The 23,839-nt window shown below is 40.6% G+C and overlaps 1 protein-coding gene across 1 annotated transcript in view; it reads right to left on the bottom strand.

Annotated features, from left to right (window-relative positions):
- The window catches only part of TANC1 (tetratricopeptide repeat, ankyrin repeat and coiled-coil containing 1), an 82,542-nt gene that overhangs the window by 38,291 nt on the left and 20,412 nt on the right, over positions 1 to 23,839 (bottom strand). Inside the window, exons 2-4 of the mRNA XM_026852543.1 lie at positions 22,065 to 22,139; positions 8,802 to 9,002; positions 738 to 839 (exon numbers count right to left, since the gene is read on the bottom strand). Coding sequence (XP_026708344.1) covers positions 738 to 839; positions 8,802 to 9,002; positions 22,065 to 22,139 — 378 coding nt within the window. The remainder of the gene's footprint in view (positions 1 to 737; positions 840 to 8,801; positions 9,003 to 22,064; positions 22,140 to 23,839) is intronic.

Genomic DNA, 23,839 nt, shown 5'->3' with positions numbered 1-23,839 from the left:
GGGCATACAGAAGATGATGGTGAAAACAATTGCGATGAGTTTTGTTTTCACTAGTAAGTATTAAAAACAAGGTGCTTTTCTAAAAAAAGAAAACACTGACTTTTAAAACTGTAGTTTCCTTTAAAACTGAAGCAAAAGGAAAACAAAAGTTGTTCAGTTGGAGCCTTGTCAGTTACATGCAATGACTCTAATGAGTCTGACTGAAAAATTAATTTACAAATGCAAGGCATACGAAATCAGCACATACAGCCACATACTAACACATGGGTCATTCTGCTCTGACTATGACATTTAATGTGAAAGCCACACTCTGTTATGCACTAGTCAAATTTAACAAACAGGAATCTTCCTACAAATACCAATTAACTCTAGGGAGGTAGCTTTTCCCAAGCTCTGCCAGCACAGGAGTCTACTGTTACCGCCTTCTTATGGAGCAAGCTTTTACAGAATTCTAAAACGAAGCATTGTACCCAGTGCAGAATTACACACTTGGAATCAATTTACATTAAAAACAAGTTCAGAAAAAATTCTAGTAGGCCTTTAGCAAATGTAGAAATCAACCACCCCTGGACATCATTCTGCCTGCAAGAACTGAGAGCTGAAAAGATCACATACCACAAGTGTGTTAAATCTGCACAACACCCTTACAGATAAAGAATCTTGCAGGCTCTTCTGTATCACTCCGGCTGAAATGAACAGCTATTCTACCACATAAAGCATCACCAACAGACTCTTACCGTTCTGACTGGGTTCTCCTTGCTCCGGTCCCTTCCTCAGCGGTAGAGCCGCCTCCCCTGGCACTCTGGGACTTTCCACATACTTGGGCTTCCTGACTGGACCTGCAACGGGAATGAGCTGGGCAGATCTCATTTTTTCCTGATGGACTGCAAGTTTGGCATGTGCAGCGCCTATCCTTGTGATGCAAAGGAAGTAGAGGAATTTATTTCTTACGTGCACAGCCGCTACCGTAAAGACCGGTGAGGTGCTGCACTCCTGCCCCGGTGAGGAACACCCCCTGCTTTGGGCGTCTGTAACACAACCCTGCCTGAAAACAAACCCATCTGCCTGCTGCCACAGACCTGGAAAAGTTTCCTGTGTATGTGAAGTGAGCGACACATTTGAACTCAGACAACTTCCACTGGGCCCTCGGTTCAGAGCTTTTATCTTCCATTATAACAGGAAGATAATTTTGCAATCAGCATCTCTGAAACTAGGAGAAAAAAAAGGGGTACAGGCAGACCGCAACATCAACACACTAAATAATTCAAACCCCAGAAGCTTTGTATTACCGTGCACTTTCTCCACTCTGACACTGCCCTGATGGCAGGGAATGGTGGAGATGAGCTCATACAACAAAAGAAACATTAGTGGCTCCTAATGGTTCTGGTTTCATTACACAGCAGCATTCCCAGTTCACCTACATACTCGGTGCAAACATACTACCTTCAGTATTTAGAAGAACTGTGTATTCACACGTGCACACTTTTCAAATATTAAATCGATTCACTCTTTACTCTCACGTTTAGCTTCATGCTTTGTTCCAGACTGTTCACGATTCTGTTTTTTGCTAAATACGGTTTAGTAGGAACCACCGGAAATGTTAACTACACAACTTATCTAACAGAAAGGGAACGATGCTGCCCTCTAAAGGTTACCCAAAAAAAAGTATATTGGTAGTGTCTCAGCAAAGTTCTGCTGGCATCACAAACACAGGGCAAAATTCTGATCTTAATTCAGCAACTGACAGTACTGGCAGTCAGACTGCTAGGCTCATGCACAATGTATCACAGAACTAAACCACCACCATATATTTATCCACATCCTGAAAAATACGTCAACAAAATTTTATATCAATAAAGGCATTTGCAACACTAAGAGTTTTGGAAAAACATGAGCAGGGAACCCTGCAAAGTTACACACTGGAAAGTTAAGATATTTAAATAGCATGGGGAATGGAAACGTCATCATCAGTGGTACTGAAAACTCAAACCCAAATTTTTGCCCTGAATTTTCATGAAGACAATCCCAATTTCTGTAATGTATGTTAACAAAACCACTTGAAACTTTCAGTTTTAGTGAGCCTGAGGGGATTCCAACGTTTGATCCAGCAAAAACGAAGGATTAGCTGGAAGTCCCTAGAAACACAGTTGCTGGCCTTAACAAAATACTAAACCAGAGGTATTTCTGTGGATTTCCCCAGCTTTAGCAATAGACAGTGATTTTCCCTTATTTAAATACAACCTCTAGTTAATTACAGAGCTACAATCTCAGGTTCTCGCTGTTATGTAACATCACTGTAGGAGCAAGAAAGGAAGTTTCCTCACTTGAAAATATGTCCAACATGCTTCAGCCAGCTGAATTTTAAATATGTACATTAGGCCACAGTGACAAAGCAGAAGAGAAAACCATTCTAGTAGCAGCATTCCGCTTTTGCATCTTACATGTTTGTGTATTACTCTTACTATTTTATTCACATTAATAATAAAGTCAGTCTCAAAAGCAAGCATGCAGAGCTTGGCATATTTCATGAAGAATATTTCTTGTGACACACTGCAAAATCCTGACCTTAAGAGTTACATGGTCACTTTAAAAAAAAATAAAAAATTCAAAGAACCTCAAAGTTGAATTCTAGTTGGATCTAGATGATATTTAAGGTTCCTTACAACTCAAACCATTCAATGAAAACTATTCATCTTAGTGTAATTAAACATCATGTAAGCACTACAAATGGAATCAGTTTGAAATATCGGCTGCCAGCAGAGGAAGGACTGGCGTTAGAACTGCTGCACCCTCTGGTGAAGCTCTTCCAGATCCTGGCACCAAAGGCTTCCCTGCACCCTTCCCTTCCACCCTGCCCATTCCAAGCGTCCTTACAGGAACCCGGGTGCCAGCCCAAGACTCTCTGTCACCACTGTACCTCCTCACATAATCTCGGTGCAGCTCGATTCCCCAGCCAGGTTCAGTTTCTCTTACTTCTCTCCTCTTACTTTCCTACCACATCCCACTCTTGCTCTCCCAGTACATTTCACTCTGCTGTCTCTGTAGAAAAGACACAGAGTAGGGTCTTGGTCTTCATCAGGAGCCTCTAAGCAGTACTAAAATCCTTAGGCACTAACAACTATCAGCACTACGCTATACAGCTTCCAAGGGACGTATTTTGCTTGTAACCCAGAATGAAGAGGGCATGCCAAAGTTCTCTGGGACATCCCACCCTGTTCGAAACCCACCGTATACCTAGGCTCTGACACCTGCAGACATACGAAGTGTCCCATCCCTCCCGCCGGCAGCAGTGCCAGGTGCCAGTGTAGTCTGACCACCACACAGACCCATTGCTCGTTTTCATGAGGACTTCCAGGCTGACGACCGCTTTTACAGCCGAGCTGCAGCTCTGGGTTCTGTCCTCGGGCTCCCCGGGCACACCCTGCCCTGCACCCCCCGCCTCTCCCCGCGGCACCACCCGCCCTTCCGGATCTTCCCCTCTCAGCCCAACACGGGAACGTGGCGATAACCCGATTTCTTACCTGAGAAATACTGGGCCAGGAACGCAAGTCATACATGGGCAGATGTTCGTATCTACCTAGAGACTGCGACATGATGACATTCTTTAGAGATCTAAAAGATCGTTTCGTTACCAACCATCACCAGAGGGTGCTCTTTCAATGCTGTTTTAACAGAAATAGGGAGCATTGGCCCTGGTGAAAAAGCAGCTAAAAATACATTCCTTTGAAACAAAATTGCATTCTTGAAGGGGACAATAGTCCAAATCTATCATTTGTAAGCATTTATAATTCGATGTATCAAGGTTGAACAACAAAAAGTAACCTTTCTAAAAGGCCCAGGGCACCATGTAGCAGCGGTGTAAAAGATCAGAATGGAAATACCTTCAGGATGTTGGTTGTGGGTTTTGTTTTTTTTTAACATTCATGCTTTAAGCTGTGGAGGAAACCCCTGTATTGAATTTTCTTCCTCGCAAACTAATGCGGAAGTGACTTACAGTCCTTGTAAATCTGATACACAACATTGCAATTACGAGGAAAATTCATGGTGAATTTATTTTCATGCACTCATCTAGAATAGGACACATGAATTAATCCATGGATGAAAAAGGACCCACTTAATCATGAACTGTATCTGCACAGTTGAAGCTCTTTTCCAGAAGTGTAAAATGGCTGAATCAGGTCTGATGAAAGATTCATCTGGGACAGGATTTTATCAGCAGCAAGCAGCAGAGAAGATAGGGACAACACACCTCCCCTGCACACTCTTCCCAACTTGTGTTAAGTGGCTTATTGCTTCTGGAGCCAGAACTGTTAACTTTCTATTTGAGAGTGCTAGATGGATTTTCCTCCCAAGAGTTTATCCTGGCCTTTCTTTACACAACGTGCACCATCCACAAGTTACCCCAACGCTGCACGAAGCAGCAATCATACTGTCTCCTTTTCCTACCGTTTGTCTTTCTTCCAGGCAGAAAAACACCAGCCAGATTTATTTAAGTAACTTCTCCTTCAGAGCCATTCCACACCTCTAGTCATACCTGCAGCCCTTCTCTAGCTCCTTCCTAGCTCTACTGTAGATTTGTAAAGTTGGTATCACCAGAGGGACACCAGTACCTTCCTGAGGGAGATGAACTACAGATTCATACAGTACCATAATGATGCTTTTTTTTTTTGTTTATATCTACTGATTTCCTATTAATTTTGAATGCTTTTTTTGACTGCAGAAGAGCTGATTTTGCACAGGATTATGTAAGTTGTGCCCTCTGACCTGGCCCTCCCTCCCAGCAGCGTTAGCTGAACGTGCACCCGCAGTGCCCCTGGGCCCGGCGCAGGACCCTGTGCTCAGCAGGTGATTGCCAGCCAGAGGAACCGCTTCCCAGTGCTCCCACAGCGCTGCGCAGAACCGACGCCTCGGGTGAAACCAGCTCTCTTACCTGGTCTCGGCTCAAGTATCAGGTATGCTGATTTTAATTAAAAGTTTTAATTAAATTTAAAGACTAACTAAAAGTTCTATTGCACGTTTATGGAAGACTCTCCCAGCAGCCACCTCTGGCACTCAGTGAGGTCTTTACAAGGAAAGCTGCTTCCCTTCTCTGTTCAAGCATGATGGTATCAATAATTTAAACCAGTAAACTTTTACCTTAAGGGCAGCAGCAGTATCTTTCCTTCACACCTTGAACTCCAACAACCAATTTTTAGGAACCTCCTAAGTATTTTCATTCTTTTAGTTGACCCTCTTAAATCAAGAGTACAATCAATTATTATCCCTTTAAGAACACCAACACTGGTTTAGCTGCACACCTGTAAGATTACCAATCCAAGCAATGTTCATTCTAAGCTTTACAGTAGAAGAAACTTAACTTACTGTGGCAGTTTTTCATTTACTGCTCCCCTTCCCAGAGTTGTCCTGCTGACAACTTTTTCCTTGTTCTGTTTGTTTCTGCTCTTTTATGTACCTCCTCCCCAATGAACTATTTCATTAAGCTTTTGACTCCAAATGAACTTGTCACTTGAGTTCTGCCAGTAATTTTAAGCTCCTCAGTAATTTAAGATATAGTTTCTCTCTTCCCTCCTTTTATAGTTACAGTTGAGGACTGAACTGGGGCCAGAAACACTGGTACTCTTCCAAGCTCTTCTCCCAAAGAAGCTCCCCCACCTCCTATGGAAATAATTAAGCCACAACGTCACTCACACTCGATTCTGCAAACGGGACTGTGCAGCTTGCCGTGCTCCAGGCAAAGCTCAGCTTGCTCTCCCATGGTCTTGCCTGCCTGTGTTTTACAAGGTTCTGGTGGCCGACCCACTTGCGGATGGATGGGCAGAAAAGCAGCTATGGCCCCACGTGCTCTGCAGCAAAGACGCCCCGTGGGTTGCCGTGCCTGTCCACTGCGACAGGACCACAACCAGCTCACAGCACTGACTGGTTGCCCAGCACACAGCAAGGATCAGGTCAGTCTCACGCCTGAAACCCCGCCTAGAGGGGCAGCGGATGAGAGAAACGCAACAGAATGAAAGAGGGGATGTCCGAGTTCAGGACAGCAGTTTCAAAGAGCTACCAAAACAAACAAGTCCTGTGCTGGTCCAGTGGGTCCCCAGACTGGTCATTTCCAAATCGGTTCTGAACAGACACTCTAACTTGCTAAATACTAAGGTATCTAAGTGCTTTTCTCAGTGAGATGACTCCAAACCTGAGACCTGATAATTACATTATTCATGACACAAATATGCCTACGATGGAACAAAACCTCTTAGTCTAAACAGACAGAACAAAGCCACCACACTCCCCATGGTACCTCTGTGGCCAAGCCATATACTGGCAAAAGCATCCTATTTTCTGAGTCATCTGGAGTACAAAACTACAGAGGTAAACAATATTCATAGGGAAAATCATTTCAAGCGTAACACCCTTTCCCTACCATTGCATTTTTAATTTAAAAAAAAAAAAAATTAGATAAACTCAAAAAACCCCTGAAGCAACCTAGAAGGTAAAACAGCGTTCAAAATTAGCAAACGTTCACACAAGTAAGAACATGCCTGACAAGAAGGGGGTGGGAAGTACTTTTCCATTGTTTTAAATTATAAACTGTTTCTGTTTGGATTTATACATCGCTTGAATGTAAATTTATAAACTGGCCTTATATTTTGTTGTTGTTGCTGGTTCTCATCCGGTACTACTGCCAAATGATATGGCAAATTACCAAAATTTACTAATGTTCAAAATGTCTGCAATACCTCAGTGCAAATAACTATGGGTTAACTACAACTTTTATTTTTAAATTTGTAACTCTGAAACACATTGTCAGGAAAATCTAACTGTTTTTAATTTACTAACCAGAATTTTTAACTGAAACTACGCAGACTCAATAAAAAGTTATGAAAAACTCGTCATTAAAACCTGGGCAGCATTACGGAATATACTCTTCAATCATCACCACTAAGTATACGTGTAGTATGTTGCTGCAGTCTGGTAGACACTAAATAGAATTTTATTTCAAGGAAGTTAATGCAAGTGTATCACTTTATATATCTATGACCATCAACATGCCTGGGTTACACAGCCAGAACTACAGGACAGAAACAAAGGCACAAGTGACGACATGTCAAGGGGCAGTCTCTTCCTCTGCTCTATGACACCGTCTCAAAGATTTTAAAAAATACTAATGACATGATTTACACTGAAAAATACATCTCATAAGTAGTTGCTTTGCCTTCACCTGTAAATTGAGGACTGAAATTAGAAATTTGTTAGATAACCTCATCCCCACATCTTAATTTCAGAATACTACTTTAACTTGCCCTGCAATCCTTTCTTCTTTCACCCACTGTGTCCTGAAAAATCTTTAACCTATTTGTAAGCTACTAAATCACAGTATTTTGAAATGAGCACATTAGCATATTCTCTCTTTTTACTACTCCTGCCCCAGGTGCTAGACAGATAATGTATATATACTGGTACAGAGATGCCAATGCATTCACAGCAGAGCATAATCTTAAGAAATCTTTTTCTTTGGCTATGTATCACACTGGAATGACCTTGAAGTCATTGTGAATATGGCTTTTCATTCAAAATTTAGCAAGTGTTACACAGCTTCTGCAAGAGAAACAGTTAGCAGCCTACCCTGCCTATAAAAACGTGTCACTAAACTGAATCGTGGAGCGGGCAGGTCGGTAAGGTGTTACCTCGAAGGTACCTACAATGCAGGGAAGTCTTCCCAACGGTAACAAAACAGAGTTAGATCCTGACCTTCCCTTAGGTCTTGAGAAAAAGTCCCATTTCCTTCTCCATTACAAGGACTTCACCCTATCTTTTAAAGTTGTTTAGCATACAAATCGCAGGTATTAAGAGACAAAACAACAAAATGCCATTCTGTGGCTCAGAATTCTTGACGTGAACTGTCAAAACCAACCCAAAATTATTTAAACATTAAGTGAGATTGTTATTTTTAAATTTTGAAAGGAAAAAGTACACACTGATAGGCAACTTAAACCAAGAATACTTTTTACAAATTGTATTTACAATCCCATTGCAATTCTCTGAGCAACATTTTTTCTTTAATTTTATGTAACATGCGTCACTAACCAAGACATTTGTCAGTGCTGACAAAAACGAACTTTTGACACGCTGTGTTCCTAGATCTTATAAACTTTACAACAAAGAACCTCAAAACTGTTGAGTGTCTCCAGAAGTAATCGGAATATGGACAATTTCACTCAACGCTCAGGGTCTGCCCTGAACAACCCCAAGTGATGCTAGAGTGTTGGAATGATTTATATGTACAGAATGCTGATAAAAGGGAACCAGATGGAGCACCTTATTTAGTGAGGCTCACGTACAAGTATGTGGTCATTATGAAGGACACAACCACTCCAAATTAATAGGTTTCTTGTCACAACTTCAGCAGCAATTTATCTATTAATACATTTATTTATGTAGATACAAGTAAACGAATTGTAAAAGCCACAAAAACCATTTATTCTTACGCAGTCACTAACATATGCATAAACTAACGTTTATGCAGCTGTATTCCACCCAACTGACACATTAATCATAAATAAGCAGGTTTAAACATACTGACATTTCAATACAGGTATTTACAACACCAATAATTCTTTGCCATATGAGGTAATATATTCTACTCAATCACCAATTACCTTTTTTGCTGGGACCACACAAAAAGCATTATCTGCTTGTGTTATTATTTCAAAAGATTAACGTCATTTTACTGTGTTTCTTTTCTGTAAAGCCTATCAAAAACTGAGTGAGAGGTCAAGGAAGGTTTTAGTTGCTCATGGCTTTCGTTTTACCTGGAGACTTTTTGTTTGATCTTGACTGCATCAGATAGGACTGGCGCGGCAGCAGAGGTGAAGACGGCAGCGACATTGAGACCCCTTTGGCCAAGTTCATTCTGTACGTGTCCTCAGAGCCTGGCTGAGTGCCAGGGGGAAGATCTGCATTCTGGCCAGATGTTGCTATAACCTGCAAGGCATTCTCTGCAGAGGAGTCACCTGATAAAAATAAAACGCCATCCGTTATGGGATACAGCACAATAAAGAGCACAGAGTTGCACTGAAATACAAGTATTTAACACAGGAAAACATCTTTGTCAGCAACAATTCAGTAGAGCTTGTCTCCCTGTGCACCTTCCACTGTAGAATCCAGATAGTGACTAGAAAAATTAAATGCACAAGTAAACGATATTTTATTTTACTGTAATAGAGACAGCAAGGGGAAGAAAAACCTCACTTTCAACAGAATGTTTTTCAGATTTCATCCTTAGACACAAAACCAAGCTTCCTACAAAGATAAAAGTACTTTTACAGCTGAAAAGGTATTTGGGGATCACTGTGATATCCAGAAAGTCAAGACCATCTGAAAATACTGTTTACTGAGCTAGTTAAAGGAGGAATTTAATTGGGTTATCCCTTACATTCACACAGAAGGTGGAGCACTAAAAGGTACACTCATAGATGTCCAGTCTAAACTTTATTTTTCTGTTTTAAAACTGAGAGGTCCAGTCACTTGCAATTTGAGAGCAGCAGTGATTTTCTGATCTATAGAAAAACCAAGCTATTGGTTCACACCGCACTGTGGCACATCAAAACAGGGAAATTTCTTGCTAGTGGAAGACATTCAAATTTCAGCCAAATCAAGAATACAATTTCAAAACAACAGAAAAATATATTGCTCACAGTAATGTTTCAAAGACAGCAGAAATACATACTGAAAGTGCTAGGTTTTCCTAGTCAGATGGCAGAGACACGAGCTGAAAAACAAAGGTTAACAACTAACTACAGCTTTTTTAATACCCAAGTTAGGGCACTGCTCAATAATTTACCTGAACTGTTGAAACTGAATTAATGTGACCAGAGTCAAAAAACTGCAAACCAAAACTGATGCAAAGAGGAAAGAGAATACCCGAACATTTCAGGCAAGTCCATGTGCAGCAAGCAGCATGGCTGAAGTGCTGGGACCCAAAGTACAACTAGAAGGAGGAGTAATGTCTTTCCAAATGTGAATCCCTCACGCCAGGCTTATTTTCTTACAGTAAGGAAACACTTCAGCTAAATGTGGCTCTACAAGATCCACATTTCTTGGTCGTTCTGCTGTCATCCAATTGTTGCCTTCAATTCTGAACAGCTGTTCTCCTACCACATTCCCCTGCAGGCAGCATTAACTGCATGCAATGAACTTCCACACTGTGTCAGGGGAACAAACCCAACCCTTTGAGAAAGTAAGAATATTTTTGTCAATTTAGAAGCGTGCATGGAAGGTAAGAACACCAAACATGCCTGAATGTTACTAATTCCCTATTTCCACAGATGCATGTATTTAAGATTATTTAGGGAGGTTTTCTACTCATACTCCTTTCCTCACAAGAACCACACAAGGTCTATGTGTAATAAATCACCTTGAATGCTAAACTAGATTCAAACTCTCCTTAGCCTCTCATAACCGTAAACTTATTCCTCTGAAACTGAACTACCACCTTTCAAAAGTTCTATTAAAACAAAATTCATAGTAATGATTTTAAGGAAAAAACTCTGGTTTCATCAAGTCAAAATGGAAATAAATGCTAAATAATTGTAACTTTGTATTAGTTTTGGAAGTCCACTGTAGCTATTATAGGAGTATAACTATTGGTTTAAAATCCTGAGAACTAGAAAAGCAGCTTCAATGTTTTAGCAATTCAGCTGTAACACACCATTCTTAAAAAGAAAGTACAGCCTAATTATATATTTAAAATAAAAAGACTGAGTATTTTAGGCACTATAATCACATATATGAGATTTATTTGAAACACCAAGATTATCTAAATTACTGAGTTTCTATTTGCTTTCAGTGGAAATCAAGAGGCTAAGGATTTCTTCTGTTCTTTTAGAAATTAAACTTCCACAATAGCTATTTTTAAACACAGATTTAAGATTAGGTATTATTTATTATTCAATACAGTACATGTGAGTTTGCTTTGTCAATTGGTGAAGAACACAGAGTGACTTATGATATTCCATTTTTTCCTTTGAACATAAGCAAAAAGCAAGGGAGTAGCACGGTAACACAGCTAACTACAATTAGAAAATACCGGCGCTCTTGTTAAGAATATTTTGCTAGATATGTTGCCAGGGTTGTAATTTTGAATTTGTGTAAGTACTGCAGCTGGGATGACAGTGAGGGGGTGCAAAAGACAAGAGTACAACAAACAACCTCCCTCCTCCCCCCTTCACAGCTAATAAGTGCACCCACAGTTCCTTAATACCTGTACTATGACATCAATCAATGTTTAATTCATTGTCGTCTTAGTAGAATTTTGAATTCATTTTAATTTACCCTCCTCTGTTGTGTATGAAACGTTACTCCATGAAAGAGAGCTAGATGGGGCTAAATACAATGGCATAACTCTAATCAATAAATTTAGATTATTTGATCATGACAGTAACTTGAAAGGTATTTTATAGTCTATATATACCACTGTATGTTAGGAATTTTTGTTACAGCAGTAGTCTGATTCTTCTTATTATATTTCCTGGCAGCACCACAGATCCTGCTGGGAGAGGTACAAAGATCAGGATTTCATGATGCGGATTCTAAGAGCGGTATGACTTAAAAAACAAAAATCCAGAACATATACTATAGAAATTCTCCTTTTCAATCAATTATTTTCCTAATTTTACAACATGCTTTTGCTTATTGTCACTCTCATGCCCATGCTGTTAAGATACAACAGCTCTTTTGTAAAACCACCTTGAGAAAATCCAGAGAGGGGCTTCAGCCTCTGTGGGCACGGTGCCCACGGGCTACGGGCGATGCTCAGGCACTAAGGGACGCTACAGGAGCAGAAGCAGCACGTTACAAGCCGAAGGTGGTTATTAGGGTGCTACGGAACAACAGAGAGCTGTCAGATACAAATCATCCCAGGCAAGCAGAAGGTGCCCAGCGGCTCCTCCAGGACAGTTCCAGCACAGGGGTAACTGGAGGCGGCACTGGCCAACAGACCGGCCGCATGTGCCCCTGTGCCGCAGGATCGAGGGGATCAACAGCACCTACACACCTCGTCCCTCCCTCACACCCCAGCCACAGGCACAAACGTGACCTTCTGTCACCCCTGTGACAGAAGTGAGTCACAGGAGAAAATCAGAGGCAGAGGCCCTCCATCCCCTGGTCCTGCGGGCTCTCCACATGGACCTACAAAACGTGTTATTCTTGCAGCGCGGCGGGAAGGGAGGTTCTGCATCCGCAGGAGCCATGTCATTTAGGGCGGGCTGCAGTTACATGACACATGTGACACTGTGGGATGGCAAGCTTCATTTTATATGCTTGTATCAGCCTTTCCTAAGTCTCTGAATCTATCCTGGACATTTAATTTATCCCACTCCTGCGTTTTCTGTTTTGTATAAATTGGGCTGATGATCAAATCTACACTCTTCATCCAACTTACAGCAAAATTCCAGTAAGATACTTGGTTCTACATATGTAACAAGACAGACACAAAATTAACAAGCTTGTGGGATCCACAAGGTAATACCATCATGCTTTCCACACAACAACTTGGTATTGGGGAAACTATTAATACTCGAAAAAATGTGTAATAGCTGTCAAAATACAATCTGTTACAATGCCCAAACATAACCAGATGCAACACAGCGATGCAAACAGAAAACCAAATTTGTTACTAACTTAAAGATTAGTAATTTCACATATTTTAGCTACCAGAAAAATACTTCAAATTTACATTGCATTTCTTGGTCTCTACCCCAATGTAAAACAGACAACCACCAGTTCTGGAATAGGAGGAAGATGACCTCTCATAAGCTTTTTAATAACATCAAACTAAAACATAAGGAAAGGTCCTGTGAAATCCCACTTTCTTATTTTTGAAACCTCCGAGTTGTACATCTTCCACTGCCAAGTAGCCTCTGGACAAAAAAGTTTCATAAGCATCAATCAACACCAGAGTTCTTATTCAGTGGTCAAAGTAACCATGGAAACAACTTAATAGCTTTAAAAACCACACACAAAAAGCTTTGAGAATGGAAATCAAATCCGAGTTTAGTTGCACCTAGGGATGCACTGAAAGGCATAATCTGATTAACAAAGTACTATTTTTTTTCCCCTTAAGACACGAAAAGATACAAGGATGGCTGACCAAAATAATGATTTTGTAGAGCCTAATAACCTAAAAGAGAACTTGAACTTTAAGATTAAACTAATCCTTCTATTGAATAGAGAGAGTAACTGAAATGAAAATCCTTACAGTGTATCTGTCAGTATTCAACATAATAAAACACATCTAATTCTTCATTCAGTGTAAGTTGCTTAGAAACCAGAAGAATACTAACTACTTCACCAAAAGATGTGTGAACTGCAGTCTGCTGCAGATGCTGGAATTCAGATTATTTTAACATAAATTGCCAGGGAACAGTTGCAAACTTTGCCCTTCCTAAACTTTGCACACATTTGGGGCAGGAGGCCAGAAGGTTGCAGAAACCTGGGTCCCACTGCTAACTGTCCTTAGAAGAGAGACGTCAACAGGTCCGGTCTAGGGCTATGGTTCTACCACGGCCCCTGCCAGCTTCCGCTGCCAGTCCTCTGAGAGCAACAGGCGGTGCAGATGTGAAAGAAACCCCTCCTCTCTACAGAGGGAGCACAACCAGCATAAGCCTGGTGCTGGCTCACTCTCAGCCTGCACACAACTGCTCCGTCTGCAACTGCCCCGACAGTTGTGTCAGCACAGAGCAACACTGACTGTCAGCCACCTGCGTCTCGCTGTGACCAGAGGCGGCCCAGGGAGGCTGCAGTCTCCATCTCTGAAGCCTCTCAAAGCTGGGCGGACGCTGGCCTGGGTTGTGTGGTAACTCCTGCAGTGACAGCCACCGCTGAACTCCGCAAAACAATGCGGAGTCATTACCAGAAAAGGCTTAAAAGGTGACCTTAAGAGGTGTAATTCCTTTGCTGCTTTAGAGCAAGCATAGCAGTCTGAGTTGAGATGGAATTAAATCACGATGACATGGGGAGCCGGCCAGAGACTGCAACAACAGTAACTACTGCCTGGATATTCTGTTAGCTGCTTCACACGAGGCTTCTGCCCTCTTCACGCCAAGTGCCCCACCATACCTCTGTGAAAACCGCTGAGTTTTGAAAAGCAGCACACTGTAAACTATATGTATGTATGTCAACTACATAGATATATCTAAATACAGCAAACTGTACCAACCTACACTCACAGAGTACTGAACAGACCGTCTCTGCAAACAGGAACATCCAACAGCCAGATGTGCTTACACGTTACTACTGACAGTCCCACTAAACTCTACTCTGCTTTGCAGCATGTGTTTTGGCCTAACAAACATTAAGAAAAGATGAGAATTTACAGACAAGTTCAGAAGGAAAGTATGAGTGGGGAAAAAGAAATTAGTTACATGGCATGAGGACAGCCACACAGCTGGAAAGCACTTTCCAGAACAAGGCATCACTACATCTAAGTAGTAAGAAACCATTTAAGGATTACCAACAGCAGTGGGCTTGGTATTTTAAAAACCACTTTTCGTCTATGTTCCATTCCCATCCTATTTTTCAACAGAATTGACAGACAACTGCAGACAAAACTCTGTAGCATGGTTCAGTGACTATGTATAAGTGCTTTATTTTAATTACAAAACACTAATAAATGCCCTTTAAAGGACCTGTGTCTTTCAAAATTAAAATGCTTCCATGTGTGTGTGCAGACAGGCAGCCCAACCTGGTGAGAAGGCAGTCCAGGAGGAGCCAAGTACCCGGCTCTTCCAGTCAGGATGGCCACTCACACTACCACCAACGCCGAGTAGGAGCTGAAGCAAAACTGACGTTCAGCGATGTAGTTCACCAGCCAGCCTTCTGGGATAAGGAAACAGGCCTCTGCTGTGTAAAATACATGCATCAGGGAACATCAACATTTAATTATTTTGCTCTTGGGACTCTGGAGAGACCAGAAAAAGGGAGAAGCTAGCCTGGAATGGAAAACTCATTATGGCCCGAGTGACAGAAGTAGTGAAGTGCATTGAGTCAGAAACAAACCAAGTAAAGATCAGAATAAAAGCTCCAAATGGGCAGTCTTTGCCAACTATGCTCGTATTTGACATTTTTTGCTCACTTTCTGGCATTTATTTCTGAACTCTGGATTACTCTTTCAGTACACAAAATACTAGTGTTCTCTTGTAGCACTTACTTAAAAAACCAACCAATTTTTAAAGAAAACAGTGATAAATAGAGGCTATTAGGACCACTGAAGTAATTTCCATTCATGTGTTTCAAGGGCAGGATCTTTTTTTTTTTTTCATTTATATGTACATGGGATATATCACTAGAACTAGCTTCTGGGAAAAGACATTCAACCACATTAACTACTCCCTGCTCAGCAAAAAAAAAAGTTTAACATCTTGAATAACTGTCAACAGCCACAGAAAGTGGGCAAAGCAACACAGAATAATCAAAAACAGCTCCATATTTTAAGCATGAAACAATGCTTCCTCTGTTGCAAGATATTTTTAGAGTAACAAGACAAAGTCACACTGAAGCTTGAAAGTACTCTAGCACAAGTTCAATGTTCTAGCTAGTGGATGTGTACTTTGTGCACCACAAAGTCCCTTTGCACTTAAAATTCAAAGCCTAATATCATAAAGAGCTTGGACAGAAAAAGCCATCTTAATTTGCACATTTAGTTTTAATATGCAAACTTATTTTATTTAATGATTTCAAGTCTTTCAATTTGGCAGAAGGGTATCTAAAGCCCCTGATGCTCTCAGCTTGGTTACAAGTGTGTTAGTCAGACAGAAATGTTTAACAAGACATAATGGAAGAAGGGTGGGGGTCAAATATGCATTTAAGTAAACAATGGCAGCTGAGAGTCGAACCTTTACAGCTACAGGGAAGTAACTCCAAAAACACCTAATATTAAAATAATGATCAAGTAGTGGGTCCCAATAAAAGATCAGGCCTTCTTGCATAGCAACTTCACTTTTAAAAAAAAAAAAAAAAAAAAAAAAAAAATCGTGTCAGTGAATTTAAGCTGTTTATCAGAGTGCTGTGCTAGTGCTAATAGTAAAAGCAGAAAGAAAAACTAGAATGGCACAACATCATACAAGTGATCACAGCTCATGCCTTTGAAAACTGTTTTCAAAAAGAATACTAAGTATAATCTCAATCTTAATTGCATCTGTATAAAATGTTGATAAAGAGCAAGGCACACAGCTAAGACTATGGCGATCTACAGCAGAACATAAGGCTGAACTAAAAGCATCCACTCTATCCTAGCATTCAAAAGCTTTTTACACTCCTATTTAGGTCAAAGCTACTTATATAGATACTGGAACACAAGAAGGAGGAAAACCAAAGGAAACTAAGTCTCAAAATAGTACTGCAAAAAATTAAGTCTGATCTACAGAAGAATCAAACAAGATCCAAGAAGGACTTATTAATATGGAACTTTTTTGTAGCCCAAATTAAAAAAATCTGAATATGAAGACAATCACTCAAAGTACAATGCACATGAATACATAAGCACTTCAATGCCTTTTATTTCATCATCCACAAATCAAAATCACTGATCTCATTTCTTCAGATTCTCTACCTTTAAAGCACTACAGTATTACGTTCTAAACATTATGGGTTTTGTTGACATAATAATTTATTCCTTGTTATTTGAGCACTACATGAATGTCTAACAAGCCTCTAAGCTGGAAAACCTGTAAGTCCCAACTACTTACCACATTCATTTCTACTGAAATCAACGAAGTTTTCATGCATACTGTGTACTACATTTCATGTTAAACTTCTGATGGGATTTAGTGCAGGAAGAACACTGCAAACTAAGCACAATACTTCCATTATTCGTGTTCCTTCAGGCCTGATATTGGGTCAACAGAACGACAATGCTCATGCTACTAAAAAGCCATCTGAAATAACTGAGCATGTTCTGTAGAAATTTAAGATACAGGATTTTCTTTTCAAGTTGAAATACATTACAAGTATTTTATATTGAATGGTCTTTTGCTTAGTAAGTTAAAAAAAAAAAAAAAAAAAAAAAGCAGATAAGCAGATTCCCAGAATGCAAGCAAGTTGCTGGCTTTAGGATAGCTAAAGAAAACAAACATAATTATATGCTGCAAAGCAGCTGGCAGCATATAAAACCAACAGGAAATACTAATACAAATCTATCTCTGAAGCATTTTTAAGCATTTATGAACGAGTAGCTGAGTAGAACTTCTACTAAACCAATATTAATTAAAAAGTATTTTTAATGTATATTCTGAAGTTTATTATTTATATTATTTACACTATCACCTCATCACGAACACAGACAAGACTTGTAGGTAACCCTGCAGAACTTGAGTTTGAACAACCATCTTCTGGCTCTGATTTTTTGAACTGTGACACCAAGATACCAAGTTCCAATGCTGTACTAAAGTGAAAAAGGTCAGATCCTTCCAAGAGAGGCCAGTGGCTACAGAAGTGATTTTAAGAGCCTCAACAAAAGAAACTGGAATACATAACAATCCGCAATCAACAATGAAAACAACACAGGAGAGCAGAAAGAAATTTCCAAGGCAGTTAGAAAGAAACACAGGGTAGAAATAAAGACAAAGAGACAAGATTATCTTAAATCTAGAAAATAAAGTCCCCTAACAAAACAAAGGCAAAAGGCAAAGAAAAGAAAATGTGTGCCCTCAGCAGAAGTCGTGAGGACCAGCGAGAGCTACACTAACTGATTCCCAACCAGAAAGACTAGATCTGCTGCTTCCTACTAAGAAGACACCTAAGGAATCTCTATAAAGGACCTGGAACTCCTTCAGAGTTTAAGGAGGTAATATTTATTTGATGACAATAACCTGACAAAGAGGAGAAACACCAAATCTTTGCTTCATTTCTAAGACTGAATGAAAACCTTGAGAAAGAAAAGGGAACTGAGAGAGCAACTGCTGTGCATTTCCAGATCGGTGTATGTGGGTGATATAAAACCACAGATTACTTTCCAGGACACAGAAATTAATGTCCCTATTTGCCCTCTTCCTGATTGGTTCCAAACATTCACAAAATAGTTTTCTGTTACTTTGATGTGACAGGTGCAGACTAGACTGTGGGCTTTTCCCCTCAAGTTCTGTCCTTTACCAAGTATGTAGGCCACTTTAATGGAAGGAAGGGCGACAAGACAAAACAAAATCAACTCACAGATACTTACTTCCATACAACAGAAATAACTATGTCTGAGGGGGTGCAAAGACAGGTTTGCTTCATGTTGCAGAAGACCCAAAAAAAAGGCTGGACGGAGAAAAAGTTGGATGCCTGGGTCAAAAAATTGGCTTGTTTGAAATTCTGTTCATTGGCACATCAGTTTACCTAAATACAATAGCAACTACCTTGTCTTCAGATCCACATTTAGAAGTAAGTTTTGTTAAGTTTGGGAAAGTTGTTCTATGCCTGAACATAATTCAGCTCTTCAGGTGTGTTTGCACATACTGATACACAATCACGGACCTAATTACATATGTGTTTAAACACACAAATTTTGCTGCATCCTACAACAGCCACCTACCTATCAGTGCCTCCCAGCCACATCTAAACAAACACATTTTAGTAACACAATTGCAGAAGAAGGAATTATTGCCGCAGTGACTGCAGTATGTGAGCCCAGCTGCGTATCACTAGCATACTGCTACTGGAGTAGCCGGACGTGCTGTCTTTTCCAGCCACAAGTGAGATTCCCACACGACAGTCTTCCCCCTGATCAGGGCAGAAGTTATATAAAGACCTTCAACCTGTTTTTAGCACAACACTTCAGTCTCTCTCCCAAAAGTATCAACACTAGTTCCTGCAATCTTCAAAATAAGCCCGAATTTAAAAAGTTATTAAAAATTGTAATTATCATATTCAGCGTCTAGATTTCAAAAATCTAGCTTCAGCTCTTATGTCAGGGCAAATGTGCAAGTTCTAACATTAAAATCCACACAAGCTATTTTTAAAACAACAGTCATGATTTCTTTTTGTTCTTTAACCCTTTTACAGACTTTTTAATACTACAGTTGTGCCTTCAATCAATGCAGGAGCAAAAAAACCCATTCCCCTGGTTCCACAAGACAACAGATGTAAAACCAATAAGATATAGTTAATGCACAAACAGGAAGTTCTATTCAGTAGAACAGGAATCATCCCACTCAGATCTGAATTACAGAGACTTCCAGGCGTTCCTTTTATGCACAAGGAAACCCGTGGGACAGCGGGGTTACTTCAGTTTAGGAATAAGCTACTGCAGTTTGGCCTAAACCTCTTACCTCTTCCACTCTGACTTCAGCCAGAGAGAGACAATCACAAGTGGCCACAGGAGCTACGTGTAGGAGCTGCTGCTGCCAGCTGCAATTCAACACCTCAGCGTCCCTCTGCCCCCGGGGAGGCAGTGTGACAGATTTATCAGGCACCTTCCCACCGCCAGCTCTGACATGGCTGTGGCAGCTGAAGAGTTTACTACCTGCTAGCTGTTCAGCATTAATCCTCAGCTGGGTCGGTATTAAAAACAGATCACAGAAGTCTTCCTGATGGGCTTCAGTTTGGCACTACTGAGCTGTGCTCTCTCGTCTACTTCCTGCTACATTCTGAAGCTCTGAAAAACCCGAAAACTTTTTCAAAACTTTGTCAGCAAAAAAGTTGAATCTATGTGCCCACAAAGCGGAAAGAAGCATCTGCATCTACTACTGCACTACTCTCGTAAATGCTGGCCAGAAGGATGGGTGTGTTCACACTGTCTCTCAGGTCAGCTTCCATCATCAACATTCATTTTCACTCCTTCATAGTTCCTTAGAGAGCAGTGAATTTTAAGAGCTGTTGTTGTTATTAAGGACCTGAAGGGCCATGAAACGGGACAACTCTACAATTAAAAGAATTTCCATTTCTCATTGTCTCATTAAGGACCAGGGACAGGAGCGAACAAAAAATAAGCTCTACAAAGACCAATGTTCTTTGCCTTGCTTCACATCTTCTCTAAAAGCCGGGAAACACCTTACAAGCTCAAAGAACTCAAAGGTCTTTCGGAACATAAAAGGAAACTATTAAACTGAACACAACTTTATAGGAAGATCTGAATGTAACACAGGATGGAATGCACACATTTCTTTTCAGACTTTTCACAACATCTTCAAATACAAAATAAGCTAAAATCTCTGGAATCCACTGTATGAATTAAGTACTTCATTTTAAAAAGCAGTTCCTGCACTCCTCCTCACTCTATCTTTCACCAGCCAGGCATTTATCACCAATTTTTCCCAAAACTAGGTTTCCATAACATTCAATTCATACATGAAACTCTAGAGCTTTGCTTAAAAGACAAAACAAAAAATCCAAACCAAAAAACTCCAACACTCCAACATTCCCCTTGGTGTTCAGAAATACAGCAGCATTGTATTTGTAAAAACAAAGGGAGAAAATCCCTTTTTTGCACACATTAATCCAGACAGATGTGATGAGATCCAAAAATAAAAAAAATATATGTTTTCTGACCTAAAGGAAAAAAGCTTTTCAAGCTTCAGATTTTAATCAAAGCCTGGTCAAAGCTCCATTCCAAACAGCCTGATTTTCCTTTTGAGCTTAAACCAATTTCCATCTAGCATTTTAAGGAAAAATGTACCACTGAAAGCCTCACCACAGGAATCTTTAGCCCCTATGTTTAAACAACTCCAGCTGGTAACTTCAAGTCAGCAGTACATACAAAATTAACAGGATGCCTTTCGTCTTCCTCTGTGATCACTTCTGGGCACCTTTGATCTAGTGTCAATGTTTTTTCTTTCCAGATAGCTCTCATCGTTCAGTCACTTAGAAAGAAACCGTGGCAGAGTGCAAACTTCAGAAGGCCACAAGAATTTCCTGAAGAACACGCTACCTGCCAGATGAACACAGAACTGCTTTTTGCAGGAGAACACTTAAAATACCCTCTCTTGGAGGACTCAGTATAACTCAGTACAGCTTTAAAAGCTGTGATGCAAGACACGTGTGTAACTGGCTTGTCAAAATAAGACTGCATTGTTCTAAAGGTTCTGACAAATGTGAATGCAGCAGTCTATACTACATTCTGTACTTAATACATTAAAGGAATATTTGGGTTTACTTTTTTTTTTTTTTATTCTGGGAGTAATAAATTTGTGTTGCCAAAGAGCATAAATTTACAGATAAATTAGGATCTAACTCATTAGAAAATCAGATGTGTTAGTCTAACAGTCTGAAGTTTAAAATTTAACTGTGAAGAAAAGGCAACTGTCAGTCAGGTCCATCAGCTTTCTGGGCAGGGCAGGCAGGGGTAACACTTGGCGCCAACACCTGCATCTCTGTAACTACCACCCCTTCCCAAAGGCACTGCTGGGCCTTCTCTGTCCTCAAAAAAGGCAGTTAGAGTTCTGAGTTAGCCTTCTTCCTGAAAGGTAACACAGGTGAGTAGTGGCCTACTGAATTTATGATTAATAGTAAAATAAGCTGTATTTTTTGAAAGTAAAATTTGATTAATTTTACCTTCAAAAATCTCTGTAGTTAAAGCAAAAATAAGAACATAAGTTTGATAACCATCTTAAAAACTTTTCACTAAATTTAATAATTTTTTTCTAAATACATTAATAATAGAAATTCTATCACCTGTAACACATAATGGGTTTTTTAAAAAATAAGTATTTTAAAGTCTATTTCTATAGTTCGGGGTTCTGACCCTCTCTGGTCTTGGCCGTGTCTAGGCTGGCAGGACAACACCCACAGCCTGCTCTCAGCATTTCTAGGGCAGGAACCAAGAGCAAGCTGCCTCGTCCGTCCTTCCCAGCAGCCATTCTGGACCAGGTTGCTGGATGCACCCTCCAGGAAGCTGCAAACCCTCTACTGGTGGTACTGGTGCCCTGCTGGTCGGCAGAGGGGGGGCTGGTGCCTGCAGACCTCCCTGCAGCTGGCCACAGCAACAGGAGGCACCCACTGCCCTGAAGGTGGGCATCTCTGCTGCAACAGAATACATTTAATTGCTGGATTTATCATGCACAACTCATCCACATTTCAAAATATTTTATTAATAGTCATACCTGAGTCTTTCTTGTTCCCTTTTCCACTCTCTCGGCTCTTTTTTAAAACTGCCTTTAACATTTTAAACAGTGCTCCTAAAGGATAACAGAAAGAAACAAAAATAAATGCCACATTAATAATGTCCATTCACACAAATCCAAACACAATAAAGACAGGCTCAATGCAAATAAACCAGTGAGGTAATCAGAAGAAACTTTTGGTAGTTACATTTATTTTTTACAACATAGCTTAGTTAAGCAAAGTGCTGATGCACAAGGAATGTTTTAATACCTGAACTAAGCAATTAAGAGTTCACTGTCTTCTTATACAGAAAAATAATACAGCATTCTCCACATTCCACCTATAATTAAGGTTGTGAGGCTAAGCCCGTCCAAGTTACAGGTTGCCCAAGCAGGCCGCAGTCTCCCTCCCTGGGAGCAGCCAAGAGCGCTCTGGGCGCGGTCCTGCGCCGCCAGCTCTGGATAACCCCTCCTGAGCTGGGGGCTGGACGAGGTGACTTCCCGCGGTCCCTCCCAACCCCAGGCACTCTGACTAATGAGGGTGCCGAGCAGGACGAGTCGGTACCGAGCCCTGGGTCCCCCGCTGGTTACCGGCCTTCAGCCGGAGCTGGTGCCGCTGCCCGGGCGCGCCACACCGTGCCAGCGGTGCGATGCTGCTTTGTCCGCCCGTCCCGCGGGCCGAGGCGTGGCACCTGCTGCTTTTAGGGGGTAACCCCCACTCAGGAGAGAAATTCATCCCAAGTCCTGAGGGGGAGCGATGGAACAGCAGGAAACACCACCGTCAGCCTCCTAGGTTGGTTCCCGTATGTTCCCTTTCTGCAGCACGTCTCGCCTCGGGTCAGGCTCCTACAGAGGCAGTAGCAGCTCAAGGGGCTCTTGCTGTCCCTGAAGAAAACCTCAGGCACAGACCATAATAAAAACACCACAGAAGGGAGCTGCGCTGTAGTAGAAAGTGCATTCTAACTCACTCACTCTTCGTTTAAATGGCATATGCCTCCCAGTACTACAAGAGCTAAAAATTCTTTCAGATTCCAAAAGGAAAAACAACTCTAAGCATTTTTTTTCTAAATACACTGTCAAACATACTCTCCCAGATAACCCTCTAAGCTAAGACAGTGAAGAGAATAAAAGTCCCAATGTATTTATTACATTTATTATGCTTTTTAAATAAAAAGATTTTTTTTCTTTTCCATACAAAACATATATGCCATGTTAGAAAGTCTGCATTATGCCATGGTAGGATCTGGAGCTGTAACGGATTTCAGAATCTGAGAATGATATTCTACATATATAGCTAGAACAGAGTGGCAATTAAAAAAAAAAGAACACTTGAAAACCTGTGTAATATGTTTAACTTTCTTCTTATTTTTCTAACATGACAAGTATAAATTTTTGATTAACCAGAACAGAAAGGCTTGATATGGAACCGAAATTTTACAGCATATGTCATCCCTATTCTTAGGATATAAGTAGGGGGTAATATGAGATCAAATAAAGGGAATCAAGGACAATTCCACCCTAGATTTTCTCTTTTTGGAATTGAGGCCAACTTCCCTGCTGTGCATCCAGTTCTTCCAGGATCTATTCTGATACAGAACAGAAATGGTACATGAGACAGTTGCTTATTCAGACACATTAAGTGTAGATAGAAAAGTTGCCTACTACCTGGAAGCAAAGGCCATTTTCTTCCTCCTCCCTTACAAAATGATATGCAAAAATGAAAGATAACTGCTTTCAAAGAAATTCACCTTTCAATATCTCAATTATACTCCAGG

Source organism: Athene cunicularia (genome assembly GCF_003259725.1).
Source record: "Athene cunicularia isolate RWA chromosome 7 unlocalized genomic scaffold, athCun1 chr7_part1, whole genome shotgun sequence".
Taxonomy (NCBI): Eukaryota; Metazoa; Chordata; class Aves; order Strigiformes; family Strigidae; genus Athene; species Athene cunicularia.
The sequence above is the reverse complement of the archived record's forward strand: the minus strand, read 5'-3'. Positions and strand labels throughout refer to the sequence as shown.